Here is a 20627-nt window from a genome sequence, read left to right on the forward strand (position 1 = left end):
TCCAAAGCCCAGAGACTGTGCTGTTATCTGTGACCAGTATAAAATTGGTATAAAATTGACAATTTTTTTTAAGGACTTGGAAAGCTTGTTACATCCATGTTTAAGCACTTACATTTATAATCCTAACTCAAAACTGCAACACTTGCCCTTTCCTACTGACTCAAATGAGAATTCTTGGATGCTGAACGCTTCTGGAAATTAGAGCTGTCATCTAGGGGGCAAGGCAACAAAGGAGCAGCCTGCTTGAAGTATCCCTCTGTGATACTCTTGTCCTAAGCCTCAGAAGATCCAGCTGCTTTTTGTCCCAAGACCAATGTTCGTTTTCAGAGAGACCCATCAGCAGCTGCACAATCCCCTTTCCCAGTCTTGCATATAGTCTGGATTTACATTCCTGATGCATCAGATGCATATAGACACAAGGGTTTTATAAGGTTTCCAAAAAAACCCCAAATGTGTTAATTTTAACTTGCACAGGAACTTTGGCAAAGCTGTACGATCTTACTATTTGTTTCACTAAGTCTATTTCATCACTATGATATGTTCTTTAGACTCAGATTAGACTCCTCCAAACAATAAACCAACCAACCATTCTCCTGCATCACCCAGTCCAACCTCAACTTTTAGTTCACAGCTTCTGCCCTACTTTGTGGTGCCTTTTCTGCACTAGTGCAACGCTTTGTCCTTTTCTCCTGGGCCTGTACAAGTGTCAGTAGTCTTCCCTTTCAGATTGGGCATGTTCCCCCCCACCAACTTTTTTTTTCTCCCCATACTGGTTAAACCAGTATTTGTCAAGAGGGCACAACAAAAGCAGGCTGAAACAACATTTTAGCTAACAGACAGCTGGTATGCCCCATTCCCATCCCACGTAAGACATTACCCTCTGCCTTTACAGTCTCTCAGAGTTTCCTGTGATATATTTAACTTCCTACTCTAAAATGCTGGTTTGCTGTGCTTCACTGGAGGCACCGCTGCAGCTAAGTGACTTGCATGTCTAAATTTGTGTTTCAGTAAGGTTACGGAGAGAGATCTGAGAGGTGAAACACTACGGAAGTCACTCTGTGCAAGAACAGACTGAAGTACCCAACGTCTTATCCAAACTATTGTCTAAATTACCACATCATCCTTGTACTGAGATCCAAAAATGCTAATTTCACCACTTTGTAGTCCCGATTACAATTTTTCAGCCAACTTGTTGTCCTTTATAAATACAAACTGTGGGCAAGGCCCCTCTCCCCTTTTTCCTCTGTTTTCAGTAATAGCTGGTCTTGTTATCATTAAAGGTATAAAACAGGCCAATATTCAGATTTCTGTTGTTTGCTGGTCATTTTGACTTCATTATCTTTGATGTCTAGAAAACCATCTTTCTTCATGCTGTTTGCATTCAAAAGAAAAAAAAAACTGCAATTCTTTTGGTGTGCTATGAATAAGCATGGGCATGCTGGGACAGGAAATAAAATACATGCCACTACAATTAAAAAGGACTAATTTGTTAGCAATTCTGTAATATTCCCCAAATGCAGAAATTCTAAACAGTGTGAAGTCATCTGCATAACTCCTCTCTTCAGCTGCCAGGGTCCATAAGCTAAGTCTTCCATAACAGTGATTATCATGTGTAATAAGATAGCATGCCAAATGTTGTGGACTGAGTAAAAAAACATACATGATATAGAGTTCATATTTCATGCAGCTACTGAACCTCCCATCTACTAAACAGACCCCCCCCCCCCCCCATTCCCCCCCTTTCTTTTTTTTAATAAAAACTTCTTCTCTATTTTTCCATGCTTTCTCAGCATGCAGGGGTGGATGTCTGCCCTTCTTGGTACATCCACTTACAAAGCCTGTCGGCCCCACATGCTGCCAGTTGAACTCTGGTGCTTATGGCAAGTTAAGAGCTGCAGTTTTAAGAAGCTATTTCTTACCATTTTGGAAGAAAAAAAGTGCCTATTTTATCTATTCCTACCATAAAATACTAAAATATTGCTGTGCTTAGAGCCCTTACTGAATGACTGAAGCATGCATTTAGCATGCATTTCATAGGACATGACTACAGGCTTTCAGTGACCCCTCAGGAAGCACAGGATCAGACTGTCAGGAGCTGGTCTTTTCTAAGGGAACTGATAATTTAGCCACTGAATCCAAGTTGTATATGTGCTAAAGAGAGTACTTCCTTGAATCAGGATGGATTTATCCTTTTGCTAGAGTAAGAACCGTCAAAACCAGTTTAAAGTCCCACACTTGTCACAAAATAACACCCAAAAGAAGATAAGAGGAAGGAACTGGAGACGCGGATCATGTTAAAACATGTTAAAGGCAGCACACCTCCTGCCCAAGTGCAGTGTATATACAAGCATCCAGTTATTCAAATTTGAAACAGAAAAACAAAAATGTGTTTCTCCGTACAGCAAGATTATAAATTAAGACAAATTGGGTCTTGTGAGGTTACGTAAATGCTGAGAGCTGTAAGTTCTCATTCCCACATTAGTTTTTAGTGTTGTTTTTAAGTAAAGCTGTTCTCTCATTTGAGACAAATATGATTTCTAAAAAAGAGCTGTGGGTGTAGACTAGGAGTTAGTGCTCGTTTGCTCTTCAGAGCCCATAAATGATATTGTGCTGACTGAAAAAGGTTTTATAAAATATTAACTGATGATAATGGGCAAGCAGAGTTTGAACGATGAGCAATCTGATGTGAAAACATCAGCTCACTGCATTAGTTTTTAATTGGAAAAAATAAACTGCACTTGAAACTCCAATTTCTTGTTGTTGGTTCACTTAACTGCCACGCAGAAACCTTTGTTGCCATACTGGGAGTCAGCATTTAGTCCCTGCTACATGGCTGTTGTTTATGTACTGCCGGGTCCTGCACGCCTCTGTTCTGATAAAAGGCATATTAAACGTTGCATGACAACAAATTTTAGCTAGACTTCCACTGGCCATGTTTCATTTGCGTTGGGCTAGAAATGGAAAAGTCTCATCTCTCCCACAGAACTTAGCCACAGCACGACACGTTTTAAACTCGTCACACAGTTCAGTGCATCGTATAATAAAATACACCGGGGACTTAGAACTTGGATAAAAACCAAGAGAAAATGCTTTTATTCTAAATTACATTATCAGTCCATGAGCCTGACAGAGTGTGAGTAAGGCCACAATCATCAGCCTGCTCTTCAGCCCCCAGTTACCCTCATTTTTAGAGGGGGGCCAGGCTTGCATCAGAACTGGAAGTGCTGGCAAGAAACAGCTTTTTCCAGGATGCCAGATATCGGATACAGGAGGAAAAACAAGCAATCTTTGGGGCACAGAGGCTGCTGTCAACTAAGGAACTGAATGGATGGAAGCTGTACCCAGCTGCTCCTGGCTGGAAAGACACAGAGAAGAAAACAGCTGAAGTATAGAGGCAGAGTAGAGGAGAGAGGACAAGGTCTCAAAGTCTTGCAGACCTTAAGGAGCAGAGTGTGTTCCCTGAATTTGCAGAGGCTATTTCCAAACCTCAAAGTCAGCAACAAACAATGTAAACTGACTTCTGAAAACTTTATTCTAGTTCCTATTTGTTTCTTCACATGTCATTAACACCCTATATGATTGCCAGTCATTAAATTTTGGTGTCTTAACGAGGTAAGACACAACAAGGAACCAGGTTCACATTTTCCATGTGCCAGTGTTGACTCTTTACATCTGTAGATGCTCTGCAGAAGGCTTCAGTGCTTACTGAGTCTGAGTTTCAGGTTGGTAATGTTTCCATACGGTTTTATTTTTCTTCTCTATACCTACAAAGCCACCTTCAGGAGAGCAAGCACTGATGCATTTCTGTATTTTATATTAAACAGGCAGATTTCCAGCCACCGAATAAGATCTATCTTAATCTATAAATCTATATCTACAAGTCTATCACACTTCAAGGCCTAAAAATGAGTTAAAGAGTCTGGGGCTCACAGTCCTAATCCACACACCAGCTTTATAACCACATACCTTGCACTCCCCTACAAACTATTCAGAGCTTTCATAAACCAGAAACAGCAATTACACTTTCCTAAACAACTGCATTGCTAGAGCAAGCCCCAATGGCTTGTAGAACAACTTTTACAGCATAATACTGACATTACGCATTCAGTGCTTTGACATCACGAAATATATCAGAAGATACCCTCAGACTCGGCTTGTTTCAAATTTTTTAGAATATAAAAAGCATCTGTTCAGGCTTGATGTTCAAAAGCCATCATGATTATCAGAAATAAGAAAGGGTAGTAGTACTTTCAGTTGGTATTCCAGTTTCTTAAACTTGTACTTTTAAGAAACAACCCTTGCAACTGAGCAGTTTGCCCCTAAAGCACATGTATATAGACAGAAGACAAGAAAGAACCATAATCAGAGTATAAAAAAATATTATGTTGTTTGGTATTAGGTATTTTAAGAGAAGTCCTCAACATGTGTTGTATCTTTATACCCTAAAAAGCCTGGAAAATAAGAAATGAAGTAACTAAAGCTGTCCTGAATACACACGGATATGTTATTGAGTAGAAAAGTATCATTTTTACATTCTTAAGTAGTAACTTTATATGCTCTGTATGCCTTACATCCTATGAAAAACCACTTAAGGATTAGAGTGCATATGAGTAGCAGTGGGACCAAGCCATCACTGTGTATAGGTGCAGCTTCTGTGGTTATTGGGGTTACAACGGTTATAACCTTTCCAGCATTGTGGGAATATTTTTGGCAAGTAAGTCTCAAGTTATCTGTGTCCCTAGTGAAGACTTTGCAATAACGATAATACTTTTTTTTATTATTATTATTGTGATCAATGCTGTTATTGCCCTACAGAAATCTGTTGCCTACAGGTAAATCAATCCCACTATGTACTGTCAAAAGAAGTGAACACTCCCTCTGCTATTTAGATGAGGAAACTGAGAAATTGTGCAGCTTCTCCGAATAATGGAGTGAGAGCTACAAAACCAGTAGCCAGATCCAGGTTTCCTGAGCTTCCATGAATTTTCTCCATTCACAGGACATACAACAGAGGGGCAAAATGCTTTTACTTATGAGGATGAATTTGAGACTAATCACAAGAAAGTGAATGAGTATGGTGCTCTGACTTGGGTTGTCAATACAGAAGATGATGTATGCAGCCAGTCACAGACTTCATCCAGATAAGTGCGTGTCAGGGAAACAGGATTCTTAAGTCTGTATTTTCATGCTTTCTGGATATTGCTTCTTTCTCAAGTATCTGCCTTTAAAATCAACAGCTTATGATTTAATCAGATTTCATTTACTGTTATTTATACACATATAGTCTTAATTATAGCATCACCTCTTATTTGCTTTGGCCATTTTGTCTATTTCATGTGGAGCAGTGAACAGAGACAAACATGTCAGCCTTGCTGCATAGTCCTATGGCCAATCCTGTGCACTAGCAACTTACATCCAACCTTTATACTATAGAAAATGTATCCTGGAAACATGGGTGAAAACAAGACAGCTTAAATATCTCTAAGTAATCTGCTTAAAAGACAATATAACACAGTAAGGTATATTAAAAACATTCTTTCTATATTAAAAAAAATATATATGGTGCCATGGAGAAAGTTGTTAGTTAAACCAGAGAAGGTGGGAATAAGTAAGAGCATTTGAAATTGGAGGCCTGTTGCAGTGTGACTTGCCCCATTGTACAACACATCCCCCCGCCTTTTGAAAAGCCATGTCATACCAAACCATACTAAGAGGAAACAAGAAGAGAACGTGCTCCTGTGCCTTGTTACAGAGCAGCACTCTGAAGCCAAGTGCTTCGAAGAACATCATTCCTGCCAACTAAGCAGAGACAATACTTCCACAGCAGAGACACCAGATCAGCATGTCAAAAACACCAGCTTCTAGTACGAAGGTTTTTGCAGGGGATGAATGAAAGGGTTATCCTGTGGATCCTGGTGATCCAGTGGGAAAGCAGAAAAACAACTTCTGGCAGATGCTTTCACTGTGCTGACAGTTCCACTCAATCTCCTCCTAAATGCAAGGCAGGCCCTTGTTCTGCCTTTCTGCCGACTGTATTTGCCATGACCCTATATGCCACTGTAAGGAGTACAGTGGGAACCTGAGGAGCTAGTTCTGCAATTGTACAGGTGTAGTTAGTCTGCAGCTATAGCCCATCTCATTTCTTCCTGGCAAGATCAATCCACTTGCACATAAACTACACACCGCCTATACTGCAAAGAGAAACATGATCTTGTAGGTTGCTGATGATTGCTTACTGCAAAATACCGAGAATAAGGATAGGATTAAGCAAAGGAAAAAAAAAAAGACTCTTTTAAGGTAACAGTGTATATTCCAAGTGCATTCATTTAGGATCAGTACAGATGTCATTGTGAATGCAGTCCAAAAGGAATACAGAACCATTAGTCTGTCCTATCTTTGTCTCAGCAGTGACTTGTGTGGCTTTCCTTTGAAATTACGTGTCTACCGGAACTGAAATCCCCAACTACATGGACTGCATACCTTCCTGGATTTCTAATGTTGTTTGGGAAGGCTAAAAGCCTGCCTCTGTGTGTGGCAATCCATCAAATGGCCTCACTGGGTTTTCTCTAAGAGAACTTCATCAAAGCACATCTTAAATTACTTATTATGGCATCATCTTGGGCCCAAATAAGAGCCCACATAGGAAAAGAAGCTGTAAGGGATGGGAAGGCGTGGGAACTGAAGGGAGACACATGGTGAGGGATGTCATGTGCCTAAAGAGAACCTATAGCATTTCAGTTTAGAAGATGGAGCCTGCTTGGAATACACTAAAAGGCAGGGTGGAAGCTTGCTCGGGGTGCTTGTAGACCAACTGGGTGATCACAGGAATACAACAGCAGCTGACAGGGTAATGTGATTTGCAACTCATTGCAACTCTAGCTAACTCTGTAAATATATATAAATCCAATAGCCACTTGCAAATTATCATTGTTTTTTCAAAAACTGGAGAAGTTGCACACCCAAACTCCAGTTATTTTCAATTGGATTAGGGTCCTTAATTCCTTCAATTCTTGGCAATCCCTTATTAGACTTGCTTGGCATTTCTATGGGAGCAGTACAAGACTCATTCATCAATTACAGGAAGCCTTCTTGCCTGCCAATCCATAATAGGCTCAGTTTTATTTTTAAAATGGCAAAGAGAAAAACTAAGTCTTAAAAACACAAAGGAAACCAAACAATAGCTTACCCACAGGCAGTGAGTAGTGCTAAAAAGCATCAAGTGCAATTATGTTACACTCCGTACTTGCTCTTTGCAAATTCATATTCTGACAGGAGACTCTAAGATCTCATATTCACAGCCCCATGACAAATGTCACCAACTAAACTCAAAAGCTAGGGAAAACAAAGTTCTGTATTAGAAAAAGAATCATGTAAGGGACAGCAAATAAAACTTCTAATTTCTTAACTGCTACCTTGTGTTACTGCTGTTCAAACTCATTAAGATCTTGTGCTGTATTTTTTTCTATATACATGTATATAGAAAAATATAAATATTCTTATTATACGAATATAAAGGTGTTTTTTGTGACAAAGGAGAGAAAAATGCTTCTTACATCTTTGTTATTTTAGATGTTTGAAGGCCCCTACAATTATTCTGTATCTTCTAATGATTTAGCCCATTTCTGACCTGGTATTTCATTTCAGCATTGGACTTCAGAGCAAGGGGACCCCAGCTGAGTTTTACAGTACCTGTGGAGCAGGCTGATACTGCCACCTTGGGGAGGATTCCTTCCATGTACTTCAAGGAGCCTAAGCAAGTGTCATATAAATCAGTTTGATTTTTTCCATCCTATCCTCCCCTGAAGATGACTTCTTAAAATCCCCTGTCCATGCTGACATAAGACCTTCCAGATGTGTCCCAACTCAGACTATGCTACACTCATAACAATATTAACAATATTGGAAAAAATGTGTTTGTTGTTGTTGTTGCTGTTGTTGGGAAGAGTGCTTAGCTAAGTTTTAAATAGCATTTAAACATTGCCTTTTTTACAGTGCTCTAAATTTTATAGCCATTTTGCCAGTGCAAGAGCCCCGTTCTGCCCACAGCTGGGCAAGCTGTATTTTGCACACACCACTTCACTGCTTCTGTGATTCTAGCTTTCTTGATATTTTGAATCCCTGTCCATGCACAGCTGGCAGGCTACATGCCCTTTCCCTGGCAGGCTACAGGTTCAGCTGGATGCAACTGCTAGGACACATACTGCCTCAGATCTAACGAGAGGCATTACTATGCATAGGAACAGTCCAACAAAAGGTGCAGAGCTGGACTGTGATGATTTAACCAAAGGCAAGACTTCAAGGCAAATTAAAGTGAAGCATCTGGATTTTATCTTCACAATATCCAGTCTTACTGACCTACTGTTTTGCTTTTCAAGTGTCACCCCTATCCACTAACTGATAAAGAAACCTTGCTGTACACCTTATATATATAAACATATGAAGAGATAAGGCCTGCGCAGGACTCGATTTGTACACAATCTGCATGGTGTTGACCTTCAAGGCTTTTCATGGTAGAAACTAACAGTACGTGCCTCAGCTACGTATACAACACAAGAAAAGATTGAATGTCTCACCTCCCACCAGAACAGGCAGGCCCAAGAGCAGGGAGCTATCTAAAGGTAACTGACATGCTACGTGCTCTTAAAAAAATACAGCAACAAAATTGCTGCACAGCTGTTGAGAGCCAAGCAACACGAATGATGAACTCGTGAATGACGAATAATGTGAATTTACACAAGGAGGCTGTGAAGGCACCATTAGCTCCTACCTTCTGCCAAAGCACTGGCTGTGTTTGTGGCACCACACTGGGACACAAGAGGCTTCCAGAGGAACTGAAGTCTTCACCTCAGTGCTGCAGGCAGGAGCAGCCTGGTATTGGGGTAAACCAATACATCTGAGCTCCCAAATAGAGCTACATTTTGGATGACGATGTCCCTAGCAGGACAGGGCTCTAGAAAGCACCCTCCTCTTTTCCTCCCACCACAGGCAGCCTACGTACCAGACTCTTGTTCTCAGATTTCCAGATTATTGGAGTAAACATATGCCTCCACCCACCTGGGATTTATGGTCACAGGGGAGGTATAGCTAAACCTTTCCTTGTGAACGGACAAGCAGACTTACTTCACCTTTTTGTTCTGTTACCAGAATCCAGACATTAAAGCACGCATGTAGATTTACTTCCTACTATGGCACACAAGTTCAAATTAGTCGCTTACCCACTTGTGGCAAAAATAAGCAAGTGATAGGTCTTTTCTGTAAGATGATTTTACCTTTGGTTTTAATACTATTACAGTATGGCAAAGAATGATGCTTGCAAGACAAACTTATCAAGCAAATCACACGATCAAAGCTATCTAGCTAACAGTGAATGCACATTACTGGCACTGGTGCAAGCATTCTGATTTCTTCCTGATTCATACATGATTTCTGTAGTTTTATGCATTTTGGGATTATCTTAATCCATCTTTGTTAGGCAAACTGCCTTATATCTGCATAAGGTTTACACGGCGCTTTGAAAATATTGTGGTTATCAATTAATTGTAAGAATAAAAGAAATTGCATATACTCATGACATGCATATATGAACACGCATTCAAGAACACGCAACACTGAAAGTAATCCAGTACCTCCATTGCCACTCACATTATACTGCTGGTAGAACTTAAGTAACTTGAAAAAATACCAACTTCATATAATCAATAAAGTGATTGCAAAATCCACATTTGCATCTAACTTGCAAAAATTCAATAGACACTATCAAGTGCAGACCAAATATATCCAATTGAATGAGGATCTATCAGTAATAGATTAACCAGATTAATGTGTACGTAACAGTTTCAGCATGGTACGTTGCTGCTGTTAGTTTCAAAGTTCAAGTATGAACGTCTTTTTTACACAGCACACATGGATTATAAGACAATGAAGGAAGAATTTCAGGGAATATAAGGTAAGCTACATACCATGAATTTAAACGAAGCATTTGAGTATAGACTGCATATAGGAAAAAAAAAAAAAAGAACAAAAATCTTTGGTTATGACTGGGGGAAAAAAAAAGAAATACATGAATTCATGTCCTCCATATCATATTATTATGTTACGAAAAATGAATACAATACCCATCTAGACTGATGAATAACTGATGACGACCATTTCATAAGGTGTCTTTTTTAAAGGGAATAGGTAGGTATTCTTAAGAAAAAAAAAGGAAATGGATCATGGAAAAATTCACAAAAAGCTCACCGTGAATTCTGTAAGGAAGATCATGTACAGAACTCAGTGTTGTCTGTAACAAAAGTAATGTTAACATAATAGATCTTGCATGTTTGGCTTTGTACTGAATTTATTTCAAAAGACTGATTTGGGCATGGATTTGATATAAAGGAGAAAGCCTGAACTGCATATGCAAAAATCTAAAATTAAATGCAGACAATTCCACTGTGAAGTTACCCACAATCTGAGTACATAAACACAGTACATTAAAAAATAAAAATAAAGAAATACAAAAACTTTAAATTCAGGTGTCACTGATAGCTTGAAATCAGCTGCTTACTTACTAATTGCTTTTCCATCTGAAACATCTCTGAACTTAATCAACCAATATTCCTCTGAGACAATTAATGTGCATCAAACCCCTTTGGACACTGGATTACAGAAAAGAAGAAAATGAGATGGCTTATTTATGAACAGTTATATTAACTGGAAACAATACTTACTCATCTCTCCTCTCTATCCACTAGCTTACATTTTTCTTTCCCACTGTGCTGTAAAGACTGTATAGATTTCCTAAGTTTTAATTTGACCTGGAGTTATAATCTGCAACATTAGCTATTTCAGCCCTTCTTTCTTCACTAAGACATACTTCCAATATTCATTTACCTGTAACATAAAGCTCTTTTGAATTATTGTCTCTTACAGCTTTAGTATCAGCTGATGAAAGACGTATTCTAAGCTGCTCTCTAGTGTGGAAAAAGTGCTCCTTTAAAAGCTACTTTTTCCATACCACCCTTTTTTTTCCCCTCTTAAAAGCGTGTAAAGATTTACTTCTTGAAACAGTCACCTACTATCAGCAGCCCACATTTGTCACTTCTTCCTCCCCTAATTTTCCTCCTTTTCATAAAATATTCTCCCACAACACTGTTTTCCATGGTTGTTTCTCAGCTCCTGCTCTCCCTCCCTTGTTTGTTTCCTCTCCTTAAATTTATCTGCTTTATTTGTTCCTAAATCTCCACAGATGTGACTCTTTCCCAGTTCCTCAGTCTCCACCAGCATAGGAGGACAGCCCATCAGGCTGTGCTGCTAGCTGTGGGAGCTACCAGGGAGTCTCATTTTTTCCGAGCAGCAAACTGGAGAAGTACAAAGACGTGTCCTTGGATCAGAGGTATGCGTGTGGTGTATTGAATGTCTATCAACAGTACTCATTTAGACATTTCAGGCAGTGAAGGACACTCAAAAGACACCAAATTTTGCCATTTTTGCTGGACTGTTTTTAAAGTTGTCTGAAACAGCTCCTGTTATTCGTTCTTCACTTAATGACAGGTTTGTGGCTAAAAGCATAGACAATGGCAGACAGCAACGAGATGACAATCAACCTTGTTGTCCTTGGAAGAACTCAGACTGGCAAAAGTGCTGCTGGGAACAGACTGCTAGGCAGTGATGACTTTGAAAGCCAGCTCTCCCCCAGCTCTGTGACTACATGCTGCAGCCTGCGCAGCAGCTGCCGCATTTCGGGGATTACACGACGGAATGGCTGCGAGCTCGCTCTCCGTGTTCGAGTACTTGACACTCCAGGCTACCCCCACAGCAGCCTGAGCAAGGAGTGGGTGAGAGAGACGGTGCGATCAGCCCTGGCTCACCACTTCAGGGAGGAAGGCCTGCATCTAGCTCTTCTGGTCCTGAGGGCTGACCTGCCTCTGTGTCCGGATGAAAACGATCACACAATTCAGTTCATCCAGGTAACAAATAAGTAAATAGGTAGAAGCCTCTGCCCACAATGCAGACTCTGTCTGTGGCTGAAAATAGCTATGGAAGAGTTCACTGCAGAAGTAAGTTAGAGAAGTGCAGCTGAGAACAGGAACATTTTCCAATCCCCTATTTGAAATATACACCATTCCCAATTCAACACTGTAAACCATAGCTACACTTAACACACTAAACCCGAGAAGAGAGGGAAGAACTGCTGTCTGCTGTACTTGGACTCAGCACAACAGGATTTAGAAATTAAATTTACCTATCAAAGCAAGCTTCTCTCTCAGAAATCAGTTAAAGGTTTACTATGACAGATCTAGCTTGTTAAAGAGAAATATTATATGTAGCAAAGGTCTGGTTACCTTACTCTTCTGCACTCTGTATAGGACAGCACACAGCCCAAAGCAGAAAATGACAGGTCCAAAATCACGCAGGAAATCTGACTGACCTAGGACAAGGATACTCAGCTCTGTCCTGCACTGTTATTACTGCTGTGTCTGTTCAAGAGAAAATAACTAGACAGTTACCCTAAATTTACTCTAGGTAAGGAAAATTTCTAGCATAACTGGCTTGAAGCAAGTATTTTCAATTTCTCCTCTGGGGGAGAAAATTTTTGGAAGTAGGTAAGATAAGTGGGAGGAAAAGACACTGAAATGGAATGGCTTTCTTTTCTGTGGAAATGTTTTAATTACCATGCATATACTTCATTGAAAAGGAGACCAAAGGGATATTGCTCAGTTTATCTACCTGATCAGATCAAGGAGGTTTGTTTATACGAGTTACAAAAAAACAAGGCTTTCAATCATTGTCAAAGTCTGTGTATTACACTTCCCATCTATCTTACACAAATTAACTTTCTAAAAATCTTTAAGACTGAAAGGGAATTCCTGGTGCATCAAGCGTTATCACCTGCAGTAACGACATTGCCTAAAAATATATATACACACACAAGTTCAAGTTGTTCTCACTTTCCTCCTGATTACTCTGTACTGCTAGACTACTACTCACTTTCCTAGTAGTTTGAGAGTTAGTTGTTAAATTTTCACAGCACTTTTACTCATTGCCAGATTACATATATATTTGTTCTCAGCATTACCCTTTTTCTTTATTCAGTTCTCCCATTCCTCTGTACTTCAAAATACTTAAGAGGACTCAGAATTTTTCTCTAATATTTTTACTTTAAGCTAATGAAAAATCACCTTGAGATTGTTTTGGATCAAGTCCATGTGGGCATTAAAAGTTTAAGAGATGCCAGGATACCCTTCTCCTTTAATGGAGCTACAAAACCCCCCACTGGAAATGAAATAAAGCATGTTATAAAACAGTGAGAAAGCGACACTTACTTCTGTTTTGTGATTGTAAGTGACTGTCAGATTATTTTAGTTATTAACTCCTTAAAACACCAGGTGCTATGATTTCATCAGCCACTAACAAATAGGGCTGGGCAGCTGTCTGAGTGCTGGGAATACAAACAATAATCGTTGTATTTCAGTATGTCACTGCAAGAATAAATTACCATAAGGACTACCTTTAGCATTCAGTTCTCACAATAATCCTTCACATATTAAGGATGGTATATCAGTAATTCATATAGAAGACTATTAGAATTTAAATCTCTTCAGATTTCTATTTTGATATTCTAATGAATTAGGAAAGTGGTAGATTTTGATTTCAGAATTAATGTTAGCACCAGTTCATCTGAGTACACAGAAAATCAAGGCACTAACCTCTCTCCCTAAAACCTATACCTTCAACCCTTCCTAAGAAAACTTACACCAAAATACAGTAAGCATCTATTTTGCAAGAGTTTAATTTTTTTCATTCCTAATATCTAAAATAGATTAATGACTATCAATATACCTTGTGTTGTTCCTCCTCCACCCCAATTCCCTGTTTATCTTAGGAATGCAATGGTGTCCTTTAAAGTACCTGTATATACTTGGACACCTAGGCTACAGAGTTATTGAGATCAATGCAAAGTGACCTCTGTTACTGAAGTAAGCTTCTTTTTTACACACACAGGAGTTAGCATGAGTGCTCTAAAATTGTAATTTTATTTAATTTGTAAAGCCCAATCTCTTATTCATATTACTTTATTTCACATTAACAAAAAAACGTGTTCTCCATTCCCCTCCATCAGATGAACCACCATAGTTAAAGACAAACTCTCCAGCTGTCATTCAAGTTGGTGCATTTGATTTGTGTTTTTTTTCTGAATTGTTGAGAACAGCTCAGTTTTAGGGGATAAAGCTGTTACTGAAATTAGTGTTATATAAAAATGAGTCATTTATTTCTTCAATGCAAGGTGATTTATAAAAATTTTTCCAAAGAGCTTCTACAAATAGAATTAGAAATATAGATATGTAGAAATTGCTATAAACTACTTGAATTTTACGTGTTATTTATGCTGATGTGTGCTGTAGCTAAACCACCATTTTCCTTATTTACATACATACACTTTTTAACTCTATTAACACCTGTAGCAGGAGAACAAAGAACTGCTAGCACTGCACGACCACGTATTTCCACTAGAAGGGGACATCATGTTCTTCAATGGTCAAATCCCCATGAAATTTCAACAACTCAAATAGCATGAACTGGATTATTGCCAGGAAAAGAACATATTCTGGTCTGTTAATACATAAGTATATGAGGTGGGATTGGGTAAAGTGAACAGGAAAATATATCTATTTGAGATTCGTTTTTCATTACAGGAACTTCTGGGTCCCACATGGAAGGATTTCACTGCGGTTTTACTCACTCATGCAGACAAGGCAAAAGAAGCTGGATTCAGTGAGGAAGCATATCTGCGCAGTGCCTCAAGTACCCTGTTGTCCCTATTGAGCTCAGTGCAGCACAAATATGTTTTTCTAGACAGCCAAAAGAGCATAATTAAAGAGGAAAGAACTATTGTCTTTAGAAAGCTCTTGAATTTTATAAGACAGAATAATTATCAAGTGCTTCTATTTAAACACAGCAAAGAATAAAATTAGCTTTCGGGTACTCGTGTCTATTCTCTATAGTTTATAACATTTAATGGAAATAAAACAGTAGAAAAGCCAGCAATTGGAACATTTCACATGCAATACCATTCCACACCAAATATCTTTGAACATACGGTTGGAAATATCTCTTTAGATTCCCAAACTACATGCCTTTCATAGAGTACCTCACACTACTGCATCCAGAATCCTAGCTTCAATCACACGATCAGACCAAACTAGTGCTAACATGTTATGTATGTAAATGTAGCTAATATACTAATAGTGCTAATACCTAATATGCACACAGTGAGGAGTAAGATTTTATGCTACATCTGATTGTATATTGCAGTTCATATAAAACAGATCTGGAGAAAAAGAGAAAGCAAAAATGCATGAGTTCAGGCTGTAAGGAATAAAGGAACTTCTCTGCTCAATTTTTGGAGCTTTCAGAAGCTCCTCTGAAATCCGGTGTCTGTAAAAAGTTTTCCAATATTAAAAATTAAGATTTATCTACTGCAAAGTTATTTCCTTACCTTGATTCAAGAATAATTAGAACTGAGATTTTCAACTTCAATAATATTGTTTAATAGGATATTATCAGATACGTAGTTTACAAAGCAGTTAAAATAGTTCCCATATGCCTAATGCTATTCAGCACATTTAAAATGTGCTAATTACTACCGCGTATTCCCAGATGCATAGAAAATTAGCACAGTTAAGTGTATAGGCACATACAAAACGCATCCAAAAAAGAAACCTGTTCATCTTTTCTTTTGTGCCTGCTCCTTTCAATTTTGTATCATCATCATTTTGTTTTCATCTCCCAGCTTACGGAATGAAGTTCAAAGCCTGTGAAATTCAGGTTCGGTAAGTTTTTTTGTTTTTGTTTTTATTTCAGTGGTTAGAAGAGTGCTCTTTGAGTAGTTAGGCTGTAGACAGTTAATTAAATAGTATATGCTCAAACATGTAATTACCTCTAAATAGTTGCTTAAAAGGTTTAATTGTGAATTGATCTAAAATGGTTACTTCAGAGTATTGAAAGGCAAGAATTAAAAGGAGTAATTTGAGGATTTTCCCATAGCAGTTCTGACTGCTCATTATGTATTATGGAGTAATTCAAATGGTAAAACCTGAAGAAGCCATTTCTATTAAAACCAAAGCATATTCTGTATAAAATATTACTCAAAGATACATTAAAACAAGAAATAAATTCATTTTATATGTGTTTCAGGCATTGGAAACTTTTTTTTGGGGGGGTATTTGTCTAACATGGTTTGGCCATTCTTTTGTAGTATTATCTGTCATTTGGAACTATCCAGTTAGAAAAGATGAAATGAGCTAATATAGTAAAACAACATATTTGATGTATGTCGATGTGTTTGTACTAGGGCCTAAAGGGACAGAGTTTTATATTCCCATTACAACTGCCCACAGACAGCTCAGATGACACATCCAAAACCAAAATTTGCAGAAGTTTATAACATATCTGAAAAATTCTTGAGAGGAGGGAAACCTCTGAAAGACAAGAAGAATGAAACTAATTATGGTCTTCACTGACCAACTGCTCATGCTGTACCTCTTGAATTGAGGTTACCACACAAGGAACACGGCAGAAAGTTTTCCTTATTGAGATGCTCGTGCTTCACGGATCCTCTAAAACTTTCAGCTGTCTAGAGAAGATGCTTGCCAGCCTTCAGTTCTAACATGAACAAGCTTTGGCAATTAAGTCTTGAACACTGTGTGGTTACTGACTGCTGAGAACACAACCTCAAGGACAGTAAATATGGAGAATGAGTGAATTGTTAAAGTATTACAGGCAGAACATTCTGTATCTCTGGAAGAGGAATCAAACAAAAAAACATATTAGCCATGCATTTCAGAGGGGTTATATATTGATGTTTTTATTGTGCTCTCGTTACTTTCCATTTCAACATCTGAACAGGCTAATAACCACTTATTTAATTCCGCTGTTTGCCATGGTCGCTGCCCTGCAGACACCTTTGCCTTTCACTTCAAATGGAACTCCTTTGTACGTAGCAACACACTGGTCATTGGTATGAAGATCAGGTTGGATTTGCTCCCACATCTTCTTCTTGGGATTAAGTTCCTTCTCAGGATCTCCTGTTTCAAAACAACGAATAAAACTAATAGCACACAATACAGAAGACAGAGCAAGTGTTCTATTTATGCACATGTGCATAAATATGCATTTGTGAAAGCTCACATAGTATCTTTGTACAAACTTTTAAGGGAAAAAAAATTACCTGCGAGTCCCAAAATGGAAACTTTAATCTTAATTAGGGACTGTCTAGGAAATGTCTCCAGATCCTCTCTGAAAATGATGGGCTTTCAGGGAAAAAAGCATAAGTAACAGACTACTACTATTGTCAAAAACAAAGAAATCAAACTATTGCTGGTTGTTAGTTTACAAACACTACCTAAAAGCAAAAGGATTTCTAAGAATTAAATAGATGTGGACCATAGGATACCATAGAGCAATATATTACTTAAGCTGCGTCTTTGTGAGTATCTTAAGTTTAAGAATTACTGAATTTTTAGAATTTTATTTTGCCTTTATAGGTGAGAAATATGGAACAGACAAGAATAGTCCAAAACTAGGATACTGACATATAATTTTAGCCCCAAGTTTCAACGTTTTTCTGTTACTTTTTGTACCATTTAGGGATCAGCTCTGGTGCATAAAATAACAGTAACATTAAGGGCCAACTTGTATCTCAGCAATTTTGGCCTTAGTCTCTGTAAATCACCTCTGTTTCCATGTGTATACCATGGTAAACTATTGATCTCCTACAGGGGGACAGCCTAACTACATTAGGAAATCTATTTAAAAATTTCTAATGACTACAGAAAAGGGTTCTTTTAGTAATATTTTAAAATACAAACTCATTACTCAGAAAAGTGAAGTATTCCAGAGTCAAATATTTCTTCCCGTTTTTTAATAAATGGGCATAAAATCCAAAATATAGGAACGAAACAACTACGGTAAATGAGATCCCCTGTGGTAAATATTTATACTGAAAAAACTGCTGCCTGCCAATATAATCTAGATTAAGCAAGACAACCAATTCACTGTACCATTTATTTTCCAATCAAAGGTCAAGCAAATTTCATTTCTGAATTTTAATACAATACAGATCCTTTTACACAAAAGCATGATTTCATTTAAAAAAGTTAATTTACTCATAATGCTGTTGGGTACTCTTAACCTCTTGTGTGTAATACACAAGCAGTACAAAGGAAGACCCCAAGACTTGTTTCAAATATAATCGGAACACATTTAAATGCTGAAGGGGGTGGCATACTATCTATAACCTGTTGATACTGTGCATGTATTTTTACTTGCTAAAAGATAGGTGTGCAATGCTGGTATCATTCGGCCCACATAATTGAAACCTCTAAAGAAAACAAGACTCAAACAACAAATCCTGGCAAACAGATCTTCCCTGAGATCCTCTCAGGGGAGCAGGAAGTTCCTAAACGCAAAATGAAAAGTTCTCTATGTGAGCAGAATGTAAAGTACTCGCATCTTCCACTACTCAATGTCCCCAAAAGCTCAGGAAGAAAAAAAGCCCTGTAGGTTTATAGCACAAGTTATGTTTCTAGTAGTTGGATGAGTTATTACTGCTTGGTGTATTCTTGACTGACTGACCAGCATGAGTAAGTAAACTACTCTCATTCCAACCTGCCTTATTTTCTTCTTTTAAATGTTTCCAGTAATTCAGTCTACTCACATTCTCAGTTCTTGCAATATTAAGTTATTTCAGCCTGTAGACAGGTCTAACTTCTGTAGCTTCTACATCTGCAACTGTGCAAGAGAAGCGTACCAGGCCAGACTTCTGTGTTAAGCAGGCTAGGGTTGCCAGAGCAGGATTCAGTAACGTAGTCAAGTTATTTCACAACTGCAGTGTACTTAATATTTAAAAGAAAAACAGCAATACCATTAATAACCTAATCACTTGGAGCCAATTGTGCATTTTCAAAGAAACTGAAATCCTACTCAATACTTAAGTTCACAGAGACAGACTTGGATTTAGACCAAGTGAATGCATACAAATTAATAAAATCATTAAACAGAATGTTAAATGATCCATTGTGCATTTCTTCCCCCCTCCTCAAAAATAAAAAACAAGTGATTATTTTTTTTCCCAGTAAGAACAAAACCTGACTTTTATTATAAAAAACACATTTTGGATGCTAATAAGTTTCTTTTCAATCCCATTTCAACTCTCTTGGGATCTGTGGTGAACTCAGATTAGCATAGGCACCAATTTAAAATACTACCAGAGTTTTAAGCTGTGTATTTTCCTAAGCTTTCCCCTCATTACATTTTCCCCTCAGAAAATATTCTTTAGAAGGACTTTTAAAAATGAATTCAAACTTGTAGTGGTTTAACAAGCTTCCCACTCTACATAAAAAGAAACAAATAAAAGGTCCCAATTTTTGTTAAATATGTAATTCAGTCTAACAGTTTAAGTATTACAGAAGAAATTCTCATAATAAGCAAGAAACCTCTCCATTCTGTAACAGCTCAGTAACTATGAAAAGACTTTATGAAAAGTTAATACCACAATGCCCACCATGGAATATAACTACGCAACTGAAGGAAAGCACCCATACACCAAAGCTTTGATTAAAGAAATCTGTTAAATACAAACCAACCACTGAAGTGCAGTCTTAGCACTTTTTTTCTTTGAAGAGCTAGGTATTGACCAAAATGTCAAAAATTCTTAAACCAGAACTAGTATTAAATCAAATAATTTACATACTAGACTTGTGGTTCCTGTGGCGTTTTCGCATTTAAGAATTTTGTCATGGCATCAATTAGACTGCTACTAGAAAGAAGATTTCTCAGTTAGCTGTGAAAACTCCAGTTAATTGCTGTCTCACAGCAATTACTGTGTGGGAGGGTATATTTACAGACATGAAGGAATAATTTTTCTATGGCTTATGAATCAGATCTTTCTCATGGAAGTTGGATATAAATTTGATAAAGTTCTTAATACAAAAAAAAGCCCAATATATCTTGAAGATTCATATATTAGAGTATGAAATGGTGTTAAAGTTCCCTTAAAATGCAACGACGTTAAGTGAACAGGTGGTCCTCCAGACAAACGCATTCTTTAGCAAATCTTTCTTCACCTAAAATACTGAAAATTATTCTAAGAAAACTCTCAAGTTTCTTCAGAAAAATGATCAACTTGTTTTAATGAGGTTGAAGCAAGATACTGTTTGCTTAGCTAAAAATCAACGTGGAAAATCAGCTTGTATTTGATGAATATTTTGACAGAAAAAAACAGTCAAAATCCTAAAATTGCATCAGTTTTAATTTGTACCCTGTTAAGCTCTTGCATGTAAATTCATTCTTAAAGTTTGCCCTGCTCTATTGCTGTTAGATTATAAATACACACAAGATCCCATCCATGTTGCATGCCACCATGTGCCAGTTACCTCATTATAAGTCATGTCTGCTAAAGACCAACAGTTGAGGACGAAAGCATTTTCTTTAAAAGACAGTGCTTTACATTTTTTCTCAGTGAGTTACTCTAGCTTTTCTTCCTGTTTGCTATAGGAATTCTAGGAGATATATCGCTTTACTCTGTACTGTTAAGCATAAGGTATGGTTTCAAAGTCCATGACTCCCTTCCAGCTCATACATGC

At 37.8% G+C, this 20627-nt stretch overlaps 2 protein-coding genes across 2 annotated transcripts in view; one reads left to right on the top strand and one right to left on the bottom strand.

The window, feature by feature from the left end:
- Window positions 1-10148: 10148 nt before the first annotated feature.
- On the top strand, window positions 10149-15337 carry GIMD1 (GIMAP family P-loop NTPase domain containing 1). Its single transcript, XM_040555857.1, has one exon. It carries the CDS (start codon window positions 11559-11561, stop codon window positions 11964-11966), a length of 408 nt encoding a protein of 135 aa, XP_040411791.1. The 5' UTR covers window positions 10149-11558; the 3' UTR covers window positions 11967-15337.
- A 503-nt stretch (window positions 15338-15840) lies between these two features.
- AIMP1 (aminoacyl tRNA synthetase complex interacting multifunctional protein 1) overlaps window positions 15841-20627 on the bottom strand; it is a 35440-nt gene continuing 30653 nt past the window's right edge. The window contains exon 7 of the mRNA XM_040555856.1: window positions 15841-17069. Within this exon, the coding sequence (XP_040411790.1) occupies window positions 16903-17069 (167 nt within the window). The 3' untranslated portion in view covers window positions 15841-16902. The remainder of the gene's footprint in view (window positions 17070-20627) is intronic.

Source organism: Cygnus olor, chromosome 4, assembly GCF_009769625.2.
Source record: "Cygnus olor isolate bCygOlo1 chromosome 4, bCygOlo1.pri.v2, whole genome shotgun sequence".
NCBI lineage: Eukaryota > Metazoa > Chordata > Aves > Anseriformes > Anatidae > Cygnus > Cygnus olor.

Bases quoted from the DNA above. Each gene is read 5' to 3' on its own strand.
- GIMD1 (XM_040555857.1), top strand. From the start codon at position 11,559: ATGGCAGACAGCAACGAGATGACAATCAACCTTGTTGTCCTTGGAAGA.